Below are 17,550 nucleotides of genomic sequence, written 5' to 3' on the forward strand. Positions count from 1 at the left end.
AAGCAAAAATGACCCCCCAAAAAAATAAATTGGCTTTTTAAGTAAAAAATATGGTACAGAAATTTTAAATTGTTATAATATTGGAAGTTTTTGTTTTTCCTTACATATAACTTGTTATGTATTTGGTGTTTTTTGTGTATTTTTTCTACAGAAAATGAATATTCCAGCTAAATTCATTGTTTGTGGAATGACATCAAATGGTTTTACCATTGCAGACCCAGATGATAGAGGCATGTTGGATATGTGCGGCTTTGATACCGGAGCCCTGGATGTAATTCAAAATTTCACATTAGATGTGATTTAACTATAAACACCGTCATGACCTAAGAGGTCCATTGCTGTCGCTGAAAATATGCAGCTACTTCCCACCTAATCTCAATCCAGTGAACGATGATAGTGCAGTGTGTGCATAATTGAAAGTAACTTTACCAAAAAAAGAAAAAAAGAGAAAAAAAAAAAAAACTAGGAAGAAGGAAACATAAAGATGAGCCCAAAGTTCTATCTACTAAACTAGCTCTTGGGAAATAGCTTCAGGATATTACAGCTTCCTCTCTCTCATAGAGAACTTTTTGTTAATAGATACTATAAAATAGTCAAACAGTTTTGCTCTGGTCAATGATACATTTGTACTTCAAAAAGGTGATATCCAAAAGTAAGCAGTTCTACATCATGTTACTTATTTGAGAAGTGCTTAATGTTTTCTTAAATGTTTTCATTGGAAAAGGACAGCTTTGATAATACCCAGATACTCTGAAATGCACTAGACCATATAACTGTGAAGGAATATGAAACTCATCTGTAAACTTTTATATATATGGGATAAAAAACTTAAGACACATGATTAAATTATGAGTGAGTTTTACAAATTCCTTTCAGAGTTTTCTAAGATCATATAAATAACAGCTTTCTTATTCAATGAAACAGATATTTTATTCTTGATGTTTTATTTGTAGTTGTAGAATCTGTTACCATTAAGAAGAAACATAATGGAAAACCCTAAGAATGTTATAGGGCCTGAAGAGACTAAAATATGTGTTGAGTGTGGAATTGGTTTTCATTGTTTATTGTGCTTTATTGCTCTGAATGAAGGCTGTAACTTGACAGTGATTTCCTCTAAATAACAATATAGCCTCATGTCGTCACATTTTTGTTTTTCATACTCACAAATGGAAATAACATTTCAAGAATTTAAGTTCCCTATTCATAATCTTAACAGTATAATAATTAAAATGTCAACTGCCTTTTCCTTACTCTTAAGAATTGTTTTAATTACTTTTTCTAGTCAATTATAAATGGGTTTTAAATATTTTCTAATAGTAAACATGTCCACAATCCATTTTTGTGACAGAACATTCTTTTTTGATAGGGTGAACAAGTAGTAAAGCAAGCCATGTCGTTCAGGTTTGAAAAGCAGTTTTTGAGTAGCATATTTTGAACTAACCAGTCTGTAGGAAATTTCTACTTTTATGTTTTGTTTATGTGCATTAAACTTCCTTTACATTACACTAACATATGCATTATTTTCTTGAACAAGTATCCCATCTTCATTAGGAAGTTTGACATTAAAGCAATCTGTTGAAATGTTAGTATCTATTCTCATAATTCTATAAAGGTTGTCTAAGATAGCTGTTACATGTAAAACTTGCATTTTTATGCATTGTTCTTTAACTATCAAATAAAGATTTTTTAGGGTTCTTAAAGCTCTTATGATAAATGTAAAACAATAGTAAACATAAATTATAACCACCTATGTGCTTGGGAATTAGAGATTTTATGTTTTGGAGGCAAGGTGACTTTAATAGTGTGAGGATTTGAATATGTATTTCTTCTATTTTCATAGTAGTTTGGGGCTTTGGGAACAATAAGAAAATGTTCTTTTCAAATGTATTTGGCATATTAATGCTGGCTTTGATATTTAGCCATTCCTGCAAGACAACTAATAGCAGTTTTTAAAATTAGTAGCAGTTATTTACCTAAGAGATTTTTGGTCCACAAAGCTAGTTGTACCTCCCACTCCAGATACACATCATTTCTGATGTTTTTCTGGTTTTAACCCTCTATCAAGCATGGAATGGATTTAACAGCCACTTTTGATACAGTATTATGTTCAGATCAAATTTGAAGGACCCAAGATCTTCAAAAATTAAAAATTATAATATGATTTTTTATTCCTAATAGAACTGTTAAATAGAATATAATATAAATGTTTACTTAACTTCAGTTATGTGCTATTTAGATAGAGCTTTCATACAAATATAGGAGCTAATTTTAAACCCATCAGAAAAATGTATTAGAGGAGACTTTTTGAAGTATTTAGATAGGTCTAATTAAATGGATTAGAGTAAGATTTAAGAAAGACAAATATGAAAGGAAAACTGAAAGAAAATACCAGAGAATAATTTTACTTTCAAATTATGACACTTTAGAGCTTGAATGATACCTTAGAAACTTAAAAACTAACTTTTGAATTTCATCTGGAGACCCAAGGTTCAAAACAGAATTTGATTCTCTAACACTATAAGTGATCTACAAATCTTGGTCTCTTCATTCCCATTACACTTTTCACACCCCACATCGTGGGAACACATTCACTTAGAATAGAATTATTCTCAGAAAATAGAATTATTGAAAACTTTTAAGGAAATGTATATACATGATTGCTTTAAGAGTAGAAAAACAGATGTAAACATTATCATTTTTAATTCATAGTAATCCTCAAGCACAATTATTGTTTTAATAAGCTATGTTGCTATATAACAGTCCTATAGAAAAAAGTAAGACTTTACCTCATTATAAATAGAATGTATTTGAGTGATAAACAAGCTTTATTTTCTGAATTACTTCTAGGATTACTGTTACATTAATATTGGGGAAAATACTGCTTTTAAAAACAGTCCTGGGCTGGGGATACAACTCAGTTGTTAGAGTCCTAGGTAATGACATATTTCCAAGATATAGTTGTAACTAGTAAAATAAAAAATGAATTTACAGTCTCACCTTTTCTTATTAGTTGAAATTCTTTGGAAATTCTATTTATTAAAACATTAGCTAAATAACTATTTCAAGAGAATGTTAGTGTGTCCATATGGTTGTGAATGAAATTTAGTGTTGCCCCATTGGAACCTCTTTTGCTTTCTCACTTAACTGTGTGGTTGTGACTCAACCTATTCTGTTCTTGCAGTTTTCATAAAGTAACATTTGATGCTTGGATAACGAAAGAATCAATGATTGATTATTTAAAAATTAAAAGGCTCACAATACTAGTTAGAACTTTTTTAATTAAAAATATTCTTGTTAATAGATATGAGTTTTGAAGGATTAAAATGTTTTAGAAAACTAGTTCATTAGGCCAAGTAATTTTTTTAACCATTGCTGTTCAGAATGGAAAAATGCAGAAGAAAGATTTTCACAGATAATATATTGACTAAGAATTCACAACTCTCTGATAAAGAAGGAAGAAATATATTCTAACACTAACAGCCTCTTGGATAGATGATAAAACTATATCTAAGGGGATAATATAACACATTTTCATGAGCTTTTAAAATAATAAGTCTACAAATGATGAAATACCGTTTATTGGGTTCTTTTTTTTTCCCTACATTTTGCAAAAATATATGTATAAGTTTTGGAAAGATAAGGCAGAATTACTGATTAAATTTGAGGGTCTGACAACATAAACTGAAGTTTAAAAACTGAAGTCTAGTCTTAATACCACAGGTTGGGGTGATTTAAGGCACTGTCATATACCCTCAATATAAACATGCACAAGAAAGACTAAGAAAATGTTAAGCTATGAAATTACTATATATTGTATGGATTTCACTTAGTGTTTGCCCGATGTCTTCACCTTTATCTTATTTAGTGGAAATTCCTTTTATACCTTCCCCCCCCCCCTTTTAAAATTCATTTCTTCTAACATTTTCAACATCTTTTTTTTCTAGCATTATCTACCTGGGTAATTAAATGACAGGAAAGTAAACCAAATTTAAGAGAGATGAATGTCTTTTAGACTGCTTTTTGTTTCATACAGATTTAAGGTCATATTTTTTTCAAATTTATAATGGCAGGTCTCTTCAAGCAATAACAAGATTGGTATATTCTCTTTCCAAATCAAGTTATATAATTAAAAAGGTATTAGATGTTTCCAGAAATTGTGTGGTCTTTCACTAATATCAGTGATTGACCCTTCATTTGTTTGTAGATGTACCTACCTGTGTTGAAGGGAACTGCTCTAGTATACAAGCACTCGTCAGAAAATAGTTAACTACTCTAGCCAAGTGTAGTGGCACACACCTATAATCCCAGTGACTTGGGATGCTGAGAGGAGGATCAAAAGTTCTAAGCTAGCCTTAGCAACTAGGCAAATTCCCTGTTACTCTAAACTTGGCAAGACCCTATCTCAAACAAAAAGAGCTGGTAATATAGCTTGGTGGTACAGTGCTCTGGGTTCAATCCCTGGTACCAAAACAGAAAAATAACTAACTAGTCTTTAATAAAATACCATATCTCATGTTCATATTAAGTATTTCACTGAGTAAACTCCCTCATCCCTCGCCACAAACACAACAGCATAAAAAGCCTTGTAAATAACCTGTATTGGAATTAAATGCTTTTTAATTGGTAAATTTTTATTTGCTTTTCTGAAAAATTATGGAATTTACTTTAAAAAGTTAATTCTAAGATAATATTTTTATGTAGAAAACTAATGTAGCTAATCATACTTTTTCAATAAAGTTATAATAAATGGCACATTTTCCTAATCCCTGAAAATACCAAGGTATACAGGAAAGTGATAGAAAAGTGAATATATTGTAGGGTTCTGTTACTGAAATTAAGGTGAATAAAAATCCACAAAAGGTTGTTTCTGATTCTGAAGAGTTTTTTCCTTTTGCTTCTATTTTACTTAGTCCTTCCATGCATATTTACTTTACGAACACAAGTGACATGTAGTTTTTAATTTTAAAATGTTTAATTTTCTGCACTTCACAAGTTAGCAGAATCTATACTTAACCAAATAGTAAATTAGTTAACATTTCTACTGGTTTCACTTAATAAACATTTAGACTGTCAAGGATAGTGAATGAAGTTAAATATAAAATTGTTGGAATGCTGTATTAAAACAAACATTACTTAAACTTCTGTTAAAATACTTATTAGGTTTTATTTTGTAATGTGTTTGAGTTCAATTTTCTTATTTTTATTGCCAACTTGTGAGTATGAAGAAATTGTCCAAAGGGATGAGATAGATATATGGAATAATCTTTTAAGGGGGGGGGGGGGAGTAGGGAATGTTATAATCTAATTCCAAACTGCCCATTTACTTTATTAAAGGCTTTGAGTTCCCTAATTGGTCACTTGATAAATATTTAAATTATTCAGACTAACGTCTGCATAAAATAAATTTAAATATATAAGAGCCTTAAAGTGAAAAATGACCCTTTTGACTGCCTTAAAATATGACTAGCTCTCCTATACAAACATACTAGTTACTTTCTTTGGGGTCTGTTTATTAAGTAATGCCTTAATAGTGTTATAATGTTTCTGAAGTACAGAATTCAAAGAGTCTTTCTAGAGCTTTTAATTTTACATAATGAATGGGAATTTAACTGCTAAGTTTAAAACCTGATTGTACATTAGTAATTTAAACACATTAATAGGATAATCTGGGTACACTGATGTGTTATACATATGTAACTGTTAACATCAGTAATATTTTATGGTAGTTTAATATTTTTTATTGTTTTGTATAACCAGTTATCCAAAAAGCTGGGTTTTATGACTACAACATGACCTCCATGGACCAAGTTCATATATTTAACAGTATGAATGACAAATACAGTTGTACAATTCCAAAAATGATTAATTTTTAAGGGAATATTTTGAGACAGAAGGCAAATATTTTGTTTCAAGCCTACAAACAAATTCAAAGAAGTGAATATAGTATTAAAACATTGAAACCATTGCAATAATAATATCCAGGTCAGTGATTTAATTACATTTGCATTTTTACATTCACTTTGCCTTTCAAAGCAGGAATATTTTATAAAACCGAAAGAATAAATTGTCAAGCTGGTGCTTAAAGGTATATAAAGTTTGCTGTTTCATAAACATGTTTGGTGTTTATTTCATTTCTAAGGAAAACCCTTAATGGGGGCACGCGGAGTTTTCTAAGATTATTGATAGATGCTTTGTCAAGTCTTCCAAGTTTTCACTGTAAATAATACATCTAATGTAATTTTGCTGTTTTCTGATTGGGAATGGATAAATGTGCTTATGATTAAATTTATTTCATGATTAAAGTTTTCACCACTATGGTGAAAAATCTTGACTACTTCTTTCCAGCCTTGCAAAATACCCTACTAAATATAGGTTGAGTATCCATTATCTGACATGCTTAGAACACAGAAGTGTTTGGAATTTTTCAGATTTTGGAATATTTGCATATACATATACATAATATTTGGGGGATATTCTATATACATAGCCTGAAGGTGATTTTATAAAATATTTTTAATGTACCTGCATTTGACTGTGACCTCCACATGAGGTCAAGTATGGAGTTTTTCATTTGTGGTATCATGTCAGGGCCCACAAAGTGTCCAGTTCTGGAGCATTTCAGATTTTGGATTTTGGATTAGATGCTCAACTAGTAATTCATTTAGATGTGAAGTATAGGTGGGCACTATGTGAACTGCTTCTGATCTGTTTATTGTAGAAATTGATAGGGGTACCAAATAAATACTATGCACATCAGAAAAACGTCTGTTTATGTTTATTTTTTAAAAATAAGAAATTTAGGTTAGGGATATAGCTCAGTGGGTAAAGTATGTATGGTTGGGGATTCTTTTCCAGTAGAGATCTATTACAGGATCAAGACAATTTGATTTAGTGAAAATGCAAATTCTTAAAACTTGTTTTTGAGTTATGCCAACAAAAAAAAAACTGAACTAGGTAAATAAAAACATTTTGTGTCAGTGTCAATTTATAGAAATTATCTCAATTCCTATAAAACTTTCCTTAAAAGTTATCAGGTCTGAGGTATAGGATAATACCAAAGAGTGAGAACAAGTTGCATCAGAATATACTCAGCAAAACTTCAAGTATTTGGATAATTAGTTCAGTATTTAAAATCAAGAGCCAAGTACATTGGCACATACGTTTAATTCCTGGAACTAGGGAGCCTGAGGCAGGATGATTCAAGTTTGAGGCCAGCCTAGACAATTTAACAAAACCTTGTCTCAAAATAAAAACAAAAAAACTAGGGATGTAGCTCAATAGTAAAGTTCCCCTGGGTTCACTTGTGAACTGTTTTCAAAAAGTTCATCTTTATACAATGCTGAAATCTTCCTCCATTTAATTTCTGTTCCCTGGAACTATCAAGTAATTAAATGAATCATTTGGTTTCCCCAAGGTAAAATTCATTCCATTCTATGAATTTTAATGTATAAGACATTGAATTTTAATGTATATGACATACATTGCTCTAGAAGTAGAATGTGAAGGCTTTACACAATATGGTAGAAGATATCCCTACCTGTTTCACAACTGTTATTAGTGAGAACCTTAAATTTGAAAGAAACTCACATCAGTCCTTACTACTAAAAGCTACACAAGGTAAGGAGTTAACTCCTGAATGCTATAGGGAATAATTTCAAATGCTTATCTCCTAGCTCTTGGCTGTAAAATTCATATAAAAATTCCTAATTAAATGCATTCTTATCTTATGATATAACTACCCCTTTGGTTATAAATATCATCTCCTCCTCAAGAATTGGCAAGTAAGAAGATGAGGTGTCCACAGCCATTTATTTTTCATTATTTTTAATCATGAAGATAATTCACATTTAAAACATCCTCAAATATTTAAAAGGCATTATCAGGTATTATCACATTAACATTTACTAGTCATGGTAAGTACCTACATTACTGAAATTCTCTCTTCTTTTTTAAATAACACTGATGAACTAGTGGTAGCAACTTCCCTTCTTTATGAAGCCTATGAGTATCAGTTGCACCTCCAATAAAAGTTCCATTGACAAATATTCTTGGAACCTGTTAGATAAATAAAAGATAAATTAGGCATAACTTATTGTTAGAATTATGAAATCATTTCTGATACTTGCTGACACTCATACTTGGGTACTAGTTTTTAGCCTGATTTTGGAGGAAAATGAGGAAGAATGTGCCCAAGATGACAATCTTAGTAAATGAAATGATCGGAGATTCAAATCCAGGAAAATCTGATTCTAAAGGCCTTCCTCATAATCACTATGGTATGTAACACAAAAATAAAAGTATTTATAGTGTTTAAGTAGTCTTTTCTTAACATATTCACTAAAGGGGGAACATATACCATAAACTTCCATGCAAATATAAAAGAGGAAAATAGCAACACAGTTCTTATGTTGCATATTAGAAAAATCCATAAACATGGAAGAGAAAAGAATTCCTATTTGCACAGTCACTAAAGAATGACCCCTCTTTAACATCTTTATCTTGAAAGAGGACCTTAAAAACCCTACATAAGTCCTTATAACAACACCATCATCCCCTGTAATCCCAGTGCCCAAGCAAGCACACACACAGTAAAAATAAAAAACAACTCTGCTTTTCCCTATTATAAAACTCTGGTTTCCAAATTTGCCATTTCTTGGTATTGTGGAGAGCCATTCTCACGCGTGATTGGGCGACTCCCGGTTTGGGTCTGAGGCGTTCTGGCTGTGTCGGAACTTTCCCGGCCCTCTCCTGATGAGAACCCGTCCGTGTGGGGGTGTGACTGACCACTGACCCCGGGGGCCCAATCACTGACCCTGACCTTGGAGTGCGGCCCCCCCTCAACCTTCATTGGATGGAATTCTCCCCTGAATTTCTTGTTCCCCAATAAAAGGCTACTCCCTGGCGTGCTCGCTCGCTCTCTCTCCTGCTAGCCCTGAGTAATCCTTGCTGCCCTATGGGTGTGGTTCGAGATTGGAGCCAGAGAGGGGAGCCGTCTCGGACCTGGTCATAAGAAAAGGTAACTGAGTCTGTGTGTTTTATTTCGATCTCTGCTAGCTAACTTTTATGCCAAAAACCTCATTAATGAAACCAATACGCAGGCCGCATGGTGGATGGTATCTTCAGAGAACTTCTGGCTTCCTTTTTCTAATACAAAGTCTAGTCTCTAGGTGAACCAAGTTACCATCTATTACAACAGCATAGCTGAGGATATACTCACAGTTCTTTCTCCAGTCATTTTATAAAGAGCATCTTGAAACTGGCTCCCATATTCAAGCATGTCCAATTCCACTGCTTTATAATTAACATTCATGTCACGGAAAATATTTTTTGCCATTGTACAGTAAGAACAGGATGTTTTTGAGAAAATCACCACACAATTATCAGAAATGGTTTCCTAAAACAAGACCGAAAAGAAAATCATTTTAATTCTCAACATTACCTTTTAGAAAGAAATCATGATAGAGTAGATTTTAGAGGTCTCACAACTGAGGAATCAAACTAAGTTATCATCTGCTTTAACATCTGCAAAGTGAGGATATTATTCATTTCCAAGGGATGTTAGAAGGAGCAAAAATGTAACAAATATAAAGTGCCTGGCAAGGAATAGTAATGATACTAACAAATAACAATGATAAGTCAATTCGTGAACAACTAACACTTAGGTGTAAAAGCACTTTTCTCAGCACTTCACTAGATCACTGAAATCTCACTATAATCCTGAAGTAGGTCTTATTATTTTCTCAATTTTGCAGGTGAAGAAAATGAGGCACAGAGCCAGGCATGATAGTGTATATCTATAATCCCAGTAGCTGGGAAGGCTGAGACTCAGTAACTTAGCAAGGCGACAGGCAACATAGTGAGATCCTGTCTCAAAATGAAAAATAAAAAGGACTGGGGATATTGTTAAGCACCCCTGGATTCAATCCCCAGTACCAAAACGAAAGAAAGAAAATGAGGCACAGAGGTAGATAAATAACTTAATGATCCTCATCTATCAATGGGTGAACTGAACTTTGAGCCCAGGCAAATCTGGCTCTATAATAGGTCTAGACATATAATGTCTGTTACGCTGCTTCTCAAAGGTAGGTGTTCAAAAGGCATTAACTCCTTGATTCTTAATAACTTTCCTTAAAACACTAATCCAGGTATAGACAACAGCTTCCTCCTCCACTTCCATTCAATCCTATATATCTGTAGTACAGAGCAGCCTGGTTTGGAAGCTACTCTCCAGGACTTTAACCCAGTGAGCATGAAAATGCTGTGCGTCTACATGGCCATTAAAGTTTGTTTTTTGTTCTTTGTTTCTAAATATTTTTATACCCTGATCCTTGAAAAGATTTTTTAAACAGACAGGTCTGGCACTTAAGCATCTGTGTAGATTGTTTTCACATGGGTCATAAGTAGCACCTTGAAGATGAAGGTCAAAACGACATACAATACCCAAAGTACTTCATAAGTTATATCCACCCTTGGGTGCTAGAAGAATCCTCAGTTATATCATAGCTGTCTGTAAGCTGATCTGTTTGGGGGGGGGGGATTGAACTCAGAGGTACTTAACCACTGAGCTGTATCCCCAGTCCTTTTTAATTTTTTGAGACAGAGTCTCACTAAGTTGCTTGGTTTGGGTCTTGCTAAATTGCTAAGGCTGGCTTTTAACTCAGTCCTTCTGCCTAGATTGAGAAGTTTGCAATACTTGAATTCGACCTAATCCCTCACAACACCAAAACCAGGCTATTGCCTCCACTATGCTGCCATGGGTTCTACCTAGGCTCACTGAGGCCATGATTTGAAGAAAGAACCATGCTGGATACCAGCATGAAATAGAAAACTAATGAAGAGATTCGAGAGTGAGCTAAAACTCAAGGTGACAGTGCCAGGTTCTCCTGAACCCTCATGGTCTGTTTTTATTTTAAGAAGCAATCCCAGCTGGGCACAGTGGATTACACGCCTATAATCTCAGGGGCTCCATAGGCTGACAGGAAGACCGAGAGTCAGCCTCAGCAAAAGCGAGGTGCTAAGCAACTCGGACCCTATCTCTAAATAAAATACCTAATAGAGCTGGGGATGTGTGTCACTGGTTGAGTGCCCAATATAAGATCAGTCGAGGAGAGGAGGGCAGCGACCAAAGTAGGCAGATTTAAAAAGACCACCAAATGAGGCTTTATTTGAAATATCACTCCCAGGCGGAACTCATCAGACGAGACTGACACAGTGGACAGGAGAAGGGTCTGAGGAAAAACCTCAGAAGGGTCTGAGGAGAAACATGGGAGCTCAACCGGACTGGGATTTTATGGGGCTCATGGCAGGAAGGGTAGGGCTTGGGACAGGAAAAGGTATTTTTAGAGTCCCGGGTCCTGTTGGAGTTGGTCAGAGGAGTTGGCTGAACTCCAGGATTGGCCACAGGGTCCTGCTGATTGACAGGCATTAGTCAGGAGATCCCACTGATTGACAGACATTTCTGTTGACGCCAGATTGATGTTTCTTTCCCTCGCAGGCTGAGTTCAATCCCTGGTACCCACCCACCAAAAAAAGAAGCAATCCCTTCACAGTAAGTTTCCACCATTGCTGTTATATTCAACAGCCATGAATTCAACTAAATGCAGGGTTGTTTTTTTCAGTGCTAGGGATCAAACCCAGGGCCTCAAGCAAATGAGGCAAGCCCTCTACCACTAAGCTAGTCCTCCAGCCCAGGGCATAAGTTTTTTGTATGTGGTGGTAGAAAGTGGTGAAAAAGAGAGAAAGAAAGAAAGAAATGGGAATGTTTTATAAGCTACAAGGGAAGAAAAATATGCATACATATAGAAGAAATTTTCTGAGGCAGAATTAACTATGATTGACCATGAAAGAGAGGAAAGCAAGAGAGCACAAAAGTATACAGTATCCCAGAATCATCTATGTAGTAACTGTTGCATACTAGGGTCTATGTCAGATAGCTACTAAACATTAGCATGTACTGCACTCTGAGTAGCTAGTATTTTTATAAGCAGATAAAAGATTTTTAGTAAGCCAGGCTTACTGGGATTACTGGAGGCATACACCAGTAATCCCAGTGACTCAGGAGGCTGAGGCAGGATCATGAGTTCAAACCCAGCCTCAGCAACTTAAGCCCTAAGCAACTCAGCAAGACCCTATCTCTAATAAAATACAAAAAAGGGCTGGGAATGTGGCTCCATGGTTAAGCCCCCTGGGTTGACTTCCTGGTACAAAAAAAAAGGTTTTTATTAAAGAATTTGATTTTGCCCATACAGAGGTATTGCCTTTGTCTCTGATTCCTGGAAAGAAGCCCTTAAATCTTTGGAATTTCTTGAGTGACACAAATGTCTTTGTTATTTATAGGGGGTGAGGGGACCCTAAGCCCGAACTTGATGTTTACGCTAAACAGGTAACCCTAGGCCAGGTTAGATACCAACCTGACCTTCAGAGAGTAGAACTGGGGTTGAAAACTGAGTTCAACCATTTGGATAACAAATCCATCACCCACACCCTGAATAATGAAGCTTCAGTAAAAACTCAGGACACAGAATCTCAAATGACCTTCACTGGATGACAATACTCCACAGATGGCACTGTCAGTATTGGAAGAGTATCTGAGGACAATGAGAATTTCATATTTAGCACCCTTGCAGAAATCCATTCTCTGTATCTTTTCCTTTGGCTAATTTTGATCTGTATGTTTTCCCTGAAATAAAATAGAACTGTGAGAATAACAAAAAAAAAAAACAAGCAAGCCCAGGTCAAAATCAAACAGTCTCCCAGGCTATGGACAGCATGACTGGGTCAACAGTAGACTTAAGCTGGGTATGATGAAAGAACAGTCAGCCTTATAGATCCAACCTGGAGTATAAATTTCAACAAGAATAAATCTCAGCCAGGTACAGTGGCACATGCCTGTAATCCCAGCAACCTGGGAAGGAGTCTGAGGCAAGAGGATCACAAGTTCAAAGCCAGCCTCAGCAACTTAGTGAGACCCTGTCTCTAAATAAAAAATAAAAAAATGGCTAGGGATGTGGCTTAATGGTTAAGCACCTCTAGGTTCAATGCGTGGTACCAAAATAAATAAATCTTATAAATTATGACTACCAAAATGATGTAGGACTTCTTTGCCATGTGAATTATGATAACAGATTTCAAAATAAAAATTTGTTTAGGAATTCGCTTGCTGAACTTGTCACCTCTGGACAGTGAATAAGCATATTAAATGGGTGTCCGGAGGGAGCCAGCCAGGGGCTGTGTGAGGTATGCGCATTTGAGTGTATGAGGGGACTAGTCTGGTGTTGCACACTGATTGGGCTGTGTGAGGCAAATGTGTCTTCCTCTCTCTCTGCCTGTGATCCTACTAGCAACTGAGATGGGTGTGACTTGCCAAGATGTCAATCTGCTGATACAAGACATCACCAATTATATATGCCTTATTTGGGTGAAATATTCTATCGAATGTCTTCTCCCCAATAAATAGGGGAGTTTCGGGTGTGCTCACTCTCTTGCTCTTTCTAGCGCTGCCCAGCATGGAGCTGACCCTTGGGGTCACCAAGCCATCCTGCTCTCAACCATAGAAACTCATGTTCATGTGCTGCATGGTTTTTTCACTGTTTTCTTAGTTATTGATACAGCCAGCTCCTTTGAACTCAGCTCATCTGGATGAGCAACAAATGGATAAGACAATTCTTTCTTCTGAAGAGGAAAATAATTTTCCTGTACCTCCCACATCACTCACTTGGATTTGGTTCACAGGAGTAGTTTCTGACTTCCCCAAAGATGATGATGCATGGTTCCCCATCCTAAAAGGAATTTTAAAAGGCAGTGTAGTTAATTAAATGATAATCTATCACAAGTTCCATATAGACATTCAAATATATAAAATAGAAAAAAAAAGTTTTACTTATCAGTGTAAATATCAATTTAAAAAGCATTAGGTTACTAAAAGCAAAAGGACACGTGTTCTTAACTATGGTCCTTATTCCCTTGAGAAAATCACATTCCCTGTGTTTAAAGTTCAGCATAATCTTTCTCATAAATAAATAAATCCATAACCACCAGATTTCAAACATTCTGTCCTATTGATAGCCTGACTATGGGTTAAAATATATGGTTTTCATTTTTTTAAAATAGGCAGAAATTGTACTCTGTGTGGCAATGAACACACAAAGATTTAAGGATTTTAAGGAAAATAAGGTACCCTAACCAGGAGGGTCTGTAGCTCCTGTTTTCCAATCCACAAAATACAATGAACAAGAATCACTCTCACCTCAAAGGGTTTTGTGAAGATTAAATAAATTTATCTGCAGAAAACAGAACTGCGCCTTCCACACAGTAAAGTTTGAAAACATTTGATATTACTATTATTAATTCCTGATTATGTCAGTATTTATTAGCCACAGCTGTTGGGAGCTTGTAAAAGGAGGCATCCATGAAATAGGAAAATAGTCACTAAAAAACAAACCAGTTAAACATCATCATATATATCTCTCTTCTTAGCCCTACAACCTTTCTTTCCCTTATCCACTCATGTATTTTGTTCAGCCATGCCCTATTGCACTGTAGAAGCAAATCAGACATCATGAGACAAACTAATTGCAAAGTGAAATCACTAAACTTTAAAAAGAATTGAGATAACAGATGTTTTCTAAGAGAATTATTTTAATATCTTAGGAGTAATAAAGTAGGACAAGCTGGGTATGGTAGCATAGATTTGTAATTCCAACTACTGAAACAGGAAGACCTCGAGTTCCAGGCCAGCCTGAGCAAATCTGTCTTGGAAAAAAAAAGAATAGAACAAAGAACTGAAAGTTCAAATATCTTTTTAAATGTTTTCCTTATGAATATATGGCAAAATTCAAATTCTGATATAAGAAAAAATGCTCCCTTCCAAATCAATGCTCCATTCTTCATAAGTGCATTTAAAATAAAAAAATGTCACTTTCAACTATTTTTAGTTGTTAGGTGAATGTCATATTTCAAAGGTTCTAAAGCTTGCTTTTGTTTTTTTGTTTTCATTTTGGTACTGGAGATTGAACCCAGGGGAACTTAACCCCTAAGCCACATCCCTAGACTTTTTTATTTACTTATTTATATGTGGTGCTGAGAATTGAACCCAGTGCCTCATGTGTACTAGGCAAGCACTCTACCGCTAAGCTACAACTCCAGCAGCTTTATTTTTTATTTTGAGACAGGGTCTCCTAAGTTGCTTACTTCCTCACTAAGTTGCTAAGGCTGGCCTCCAAGTTGTGATCCACCTGCCTCAGCCTCCCGAGTCCCTAGGATGTGCAAAGCTTTTTTTTTTTTTTTTTTTTTTTTTTTTTTAAGAATTGTATAGCATGAAATTTTAGTCCTGTTTTAGTTGAATCCATTTTAAATGGCTTTTTTCCAATACATGTTATCCTTGGATAACTAAGGAGGAGAAGGCAGCTTTGAGAAAAAACTGGGACTGAGTTGGTAAAGACTAAACAGAAAAGGTTAGGCAGTGCTGGCCTGGACCAAAGGAACTCTAAATAGGATAAATCTGAAGTTTTATTTGGCTTTTCAACTAAGAAAACAAGTCCCTTTCATCTCAAGTCCAGCACTGAACTGTCATTCCCAAACCATCTACTACAGCATTTACTACTGAAGTAGGAGTTCCAGTAGAACTTTCCTAAGAGAATGTTTTCTTGGGTAGTGAGAGATATAGGTGTACTCTTAAGATATCACCCTCTTCCCTGTCAAATTTCTGGAAGGCACCCTTCTTCCCCCTTCAATTTCTACTTGAGCTTCCTCAAAGCTAAATCAGCTTTTAAGGAAAGGGGCATTCACGCAGAAGGTAACTGCACAGTAATTTCACTTCAGCATTGATAAAACGCCTACTAATCTGATAAAGCATCTTATCAGCGGTAAGTAGCAAAGTGCTACATACCCCCAGATAGATACACTTACTAGGGAAACACCATTGGGCCTCAAGGACCTGTCAATCAAATAGTGATTGGCGCTTTCAAGATGGGCTCCGTGGCTTGTTCTGTAAAGTTAATCAAGAGTTCCTAGAGTCTTGCAAAACTAGTCCCTAGATTATTTAGATAAGGAAAGGCAACAAGACCCAAGGAACATGGGCCCCGGCAGGCCCCGAGGTAGCAGCTGGCAGAACAGACACCTGTGGCGTGGGCGGGTTCAACATCAACCAGGGCGGTCAGTTGGTCTCAGCTGCCAATCCGGATGCCGTGGGTATTCAAATTTTGGGAAGAGGATGGAAACACTGCCGCTGTTTCCAGAGGCAACATCTACGTGAATGTCACAGTCCCCATCCTCAAAGCCTTGGCCATTTAGTAGGATCCTCACCTTCACTTCCTGCGGTAAGGTTGGCCAGGTTTAACAAAGGGAGACCGATTAAATTAAAACAATAAATACCCTTCTTTTTCAGTACGTCCAGGGCCATATTTAGGACATACTTCTGAACTAAGATTCACTCGCTGTTTATGTGAAACTGCAAATCATTAAGGCGTCTTGTATTTGCTATCTAGTAACCCACCGCGGGTGGTCCAAGCCAGTGCGACTCGAATATTTTCAACCTGTGCATCCCGGGATCCTTAAATCCACACAACCGCTGAGGGCACCACGCTCCCCTGGCGTCCTGGGCCTCCGCTGGGTAGGGCTCAGCGCCCAAGCGGCGGCCCCACTCGCCCACCCGGCGCGCTTCGTCCAAGTCCCCGCGAGGCCTCGGCGCCCGCAGGGCCTGTCCTGCAGGCGAGCCGCATACCCAGAGGCCGCAGTTCCTGCAGCTCTGTGAGCTCCCGCCGCCCCGCCGCGCCGCCCTGCAGAGCCGCTCCCGCTCCGGATCAGCTGCGTCCCCGCCAACACAGCGCAACGCCACAGCATGGTGAGACCTCCAGACAGAGACTAGCGGAGGGGCCGGGGACCGCGACGTCGGAGAGCCCGCCCCGCCCCGGCCCGCCCTGCCGCGGCGCCTCCGGGCCCGCCCCGCCCCGCCGGGCTGTCCGCGCCGCCGCCGGTCTCCTAGGCGCCTCCGCGGGTCCGGCCCGGGCAGCTGGAGAGCGGAGCGGCTCTGGAGCGCTGGACCCGTGATGCCCGCCCACGTGCGACCTCTCCCCGGAGCCGCGCGCTCGCTCACCTGCAGACCTCCAGGCTGCGCGCACACCCCGCTCCTGCGGCTTTTAGGGCTTGGGAAGCTCATTAAGGCCCACAGGCACGCGGAGCCGGTGCAGAAGGGTGGTAGCCAACATTCCGGCGGGACCGAGAAGGAAAATAACAACTGTCCAAAATAGAATCAAAGCGCTGGGGATGTTTACATGAGGATGGTGGCACCATCACAACTTCCTGTCAGACAGGTTTTCCGTGTGGGTGAAATAGGAGCCTGAACGCCATCCTCAAATTAGGTCATGGATCCAAAACCCAAATACACATCATGGGAATATTGGATTTTACACTCAGTTGAAAGAAAACAATCAATCCAATGTTGGACGTTCAAAGAAAGCAAAGATTCTGTTTTCAAGATAAAAACGAAACTAGGAAACAAAATAGCCCAGAAATGTTTCCTGGTGACTTTGAAAATGGGCAAGAGTTGTTAAT

The 17,550-nt window shown here is 37.2% G+C and overlaps 2 protein-coding genes across 5 annotated transcripts in view; one reads left to right on the forward strand and one right to left on the reverse strand.

The window, feature by feature from the left end:
• The window catches only part of Ro60 (Ro60, Y RNA binding protein), a 32,090-nt gene extending 25,328 nt beyond the window's left edge, over positions 1-6,762 (forward strand). Inside the window, exon 9 of the mRNA XM_046446305.2 lies at positions 152-6,762. Within this exon, the coding sequence (XP_046302261.1) occupies positions 152-304 (153 nt within the window). The 3' untranslated portion in view covers positions 305-6,762. The remainder of the gene's footprint in view (positions 1-151) is intronic.
• A 1,028-nt stretch (positions 6,763-7,790) lies between these two features.
• On the reverse strand, positions 7,791-17,238 carry Glrx2 (glutaredoxin 2). Of its 4 annotated transcripts, XM_046446311.2 has the most exons (5): positions 16,721-16,825; positions 14,246-14,427; positions 13,715-13,778; positions 9,218-9,394; positions 7,791-8,055 (listed from the first exon to the last, which is right to left on the reverse strand). In XM_046446311.2, the coding sequence occupies exons 3-5, from the start codon at positions 13,775-13,777 to the stop codon at positions 7,927-7,929; spliced, it is 369 nt and encodes a 122-aa protein (XP_046302267.1). In that variant the 5' UTR covers position 13,778; positions 14,246-14,427; positions 16,721-16,825; the 3' UTR covers positions 7,791-7,926. The 4 variants fall into 4 exon arrangements, with proteins under 4 accessions (XP_046302267.1, XP_046302268.1, XP_046302266.1 ...); XM_046446312.2 differs by lacking the exons at positions 14,246-14,427; positions 16,721-16,825 and adding an exon at positions 17,093-17,238; XM_046446310.2 differs by lacking the exon at positions 14,246-14,427 and having other exon boundaries at positions 16,721-16,914.
• Between the last annotated feature and the right edge of the window lie 312 nt (positions 17,239-17,550).

Source organism: Marmota monax, unplaced genomic scaffold (assembly GCF_021218885.2).
Source record: "Marmota monax isolate L192 unplaced genomic scaffold, Marmota_monax_Labrador192_F-V1.1 WCK01_AAM20220418_F8-fsc00290, whole genome shotgun sequence".
NCBI lineage: Eukaryota > Metazoa > Chordata > Mammalia > Rodentia > Sciuridae > Marmota > Marmota monax.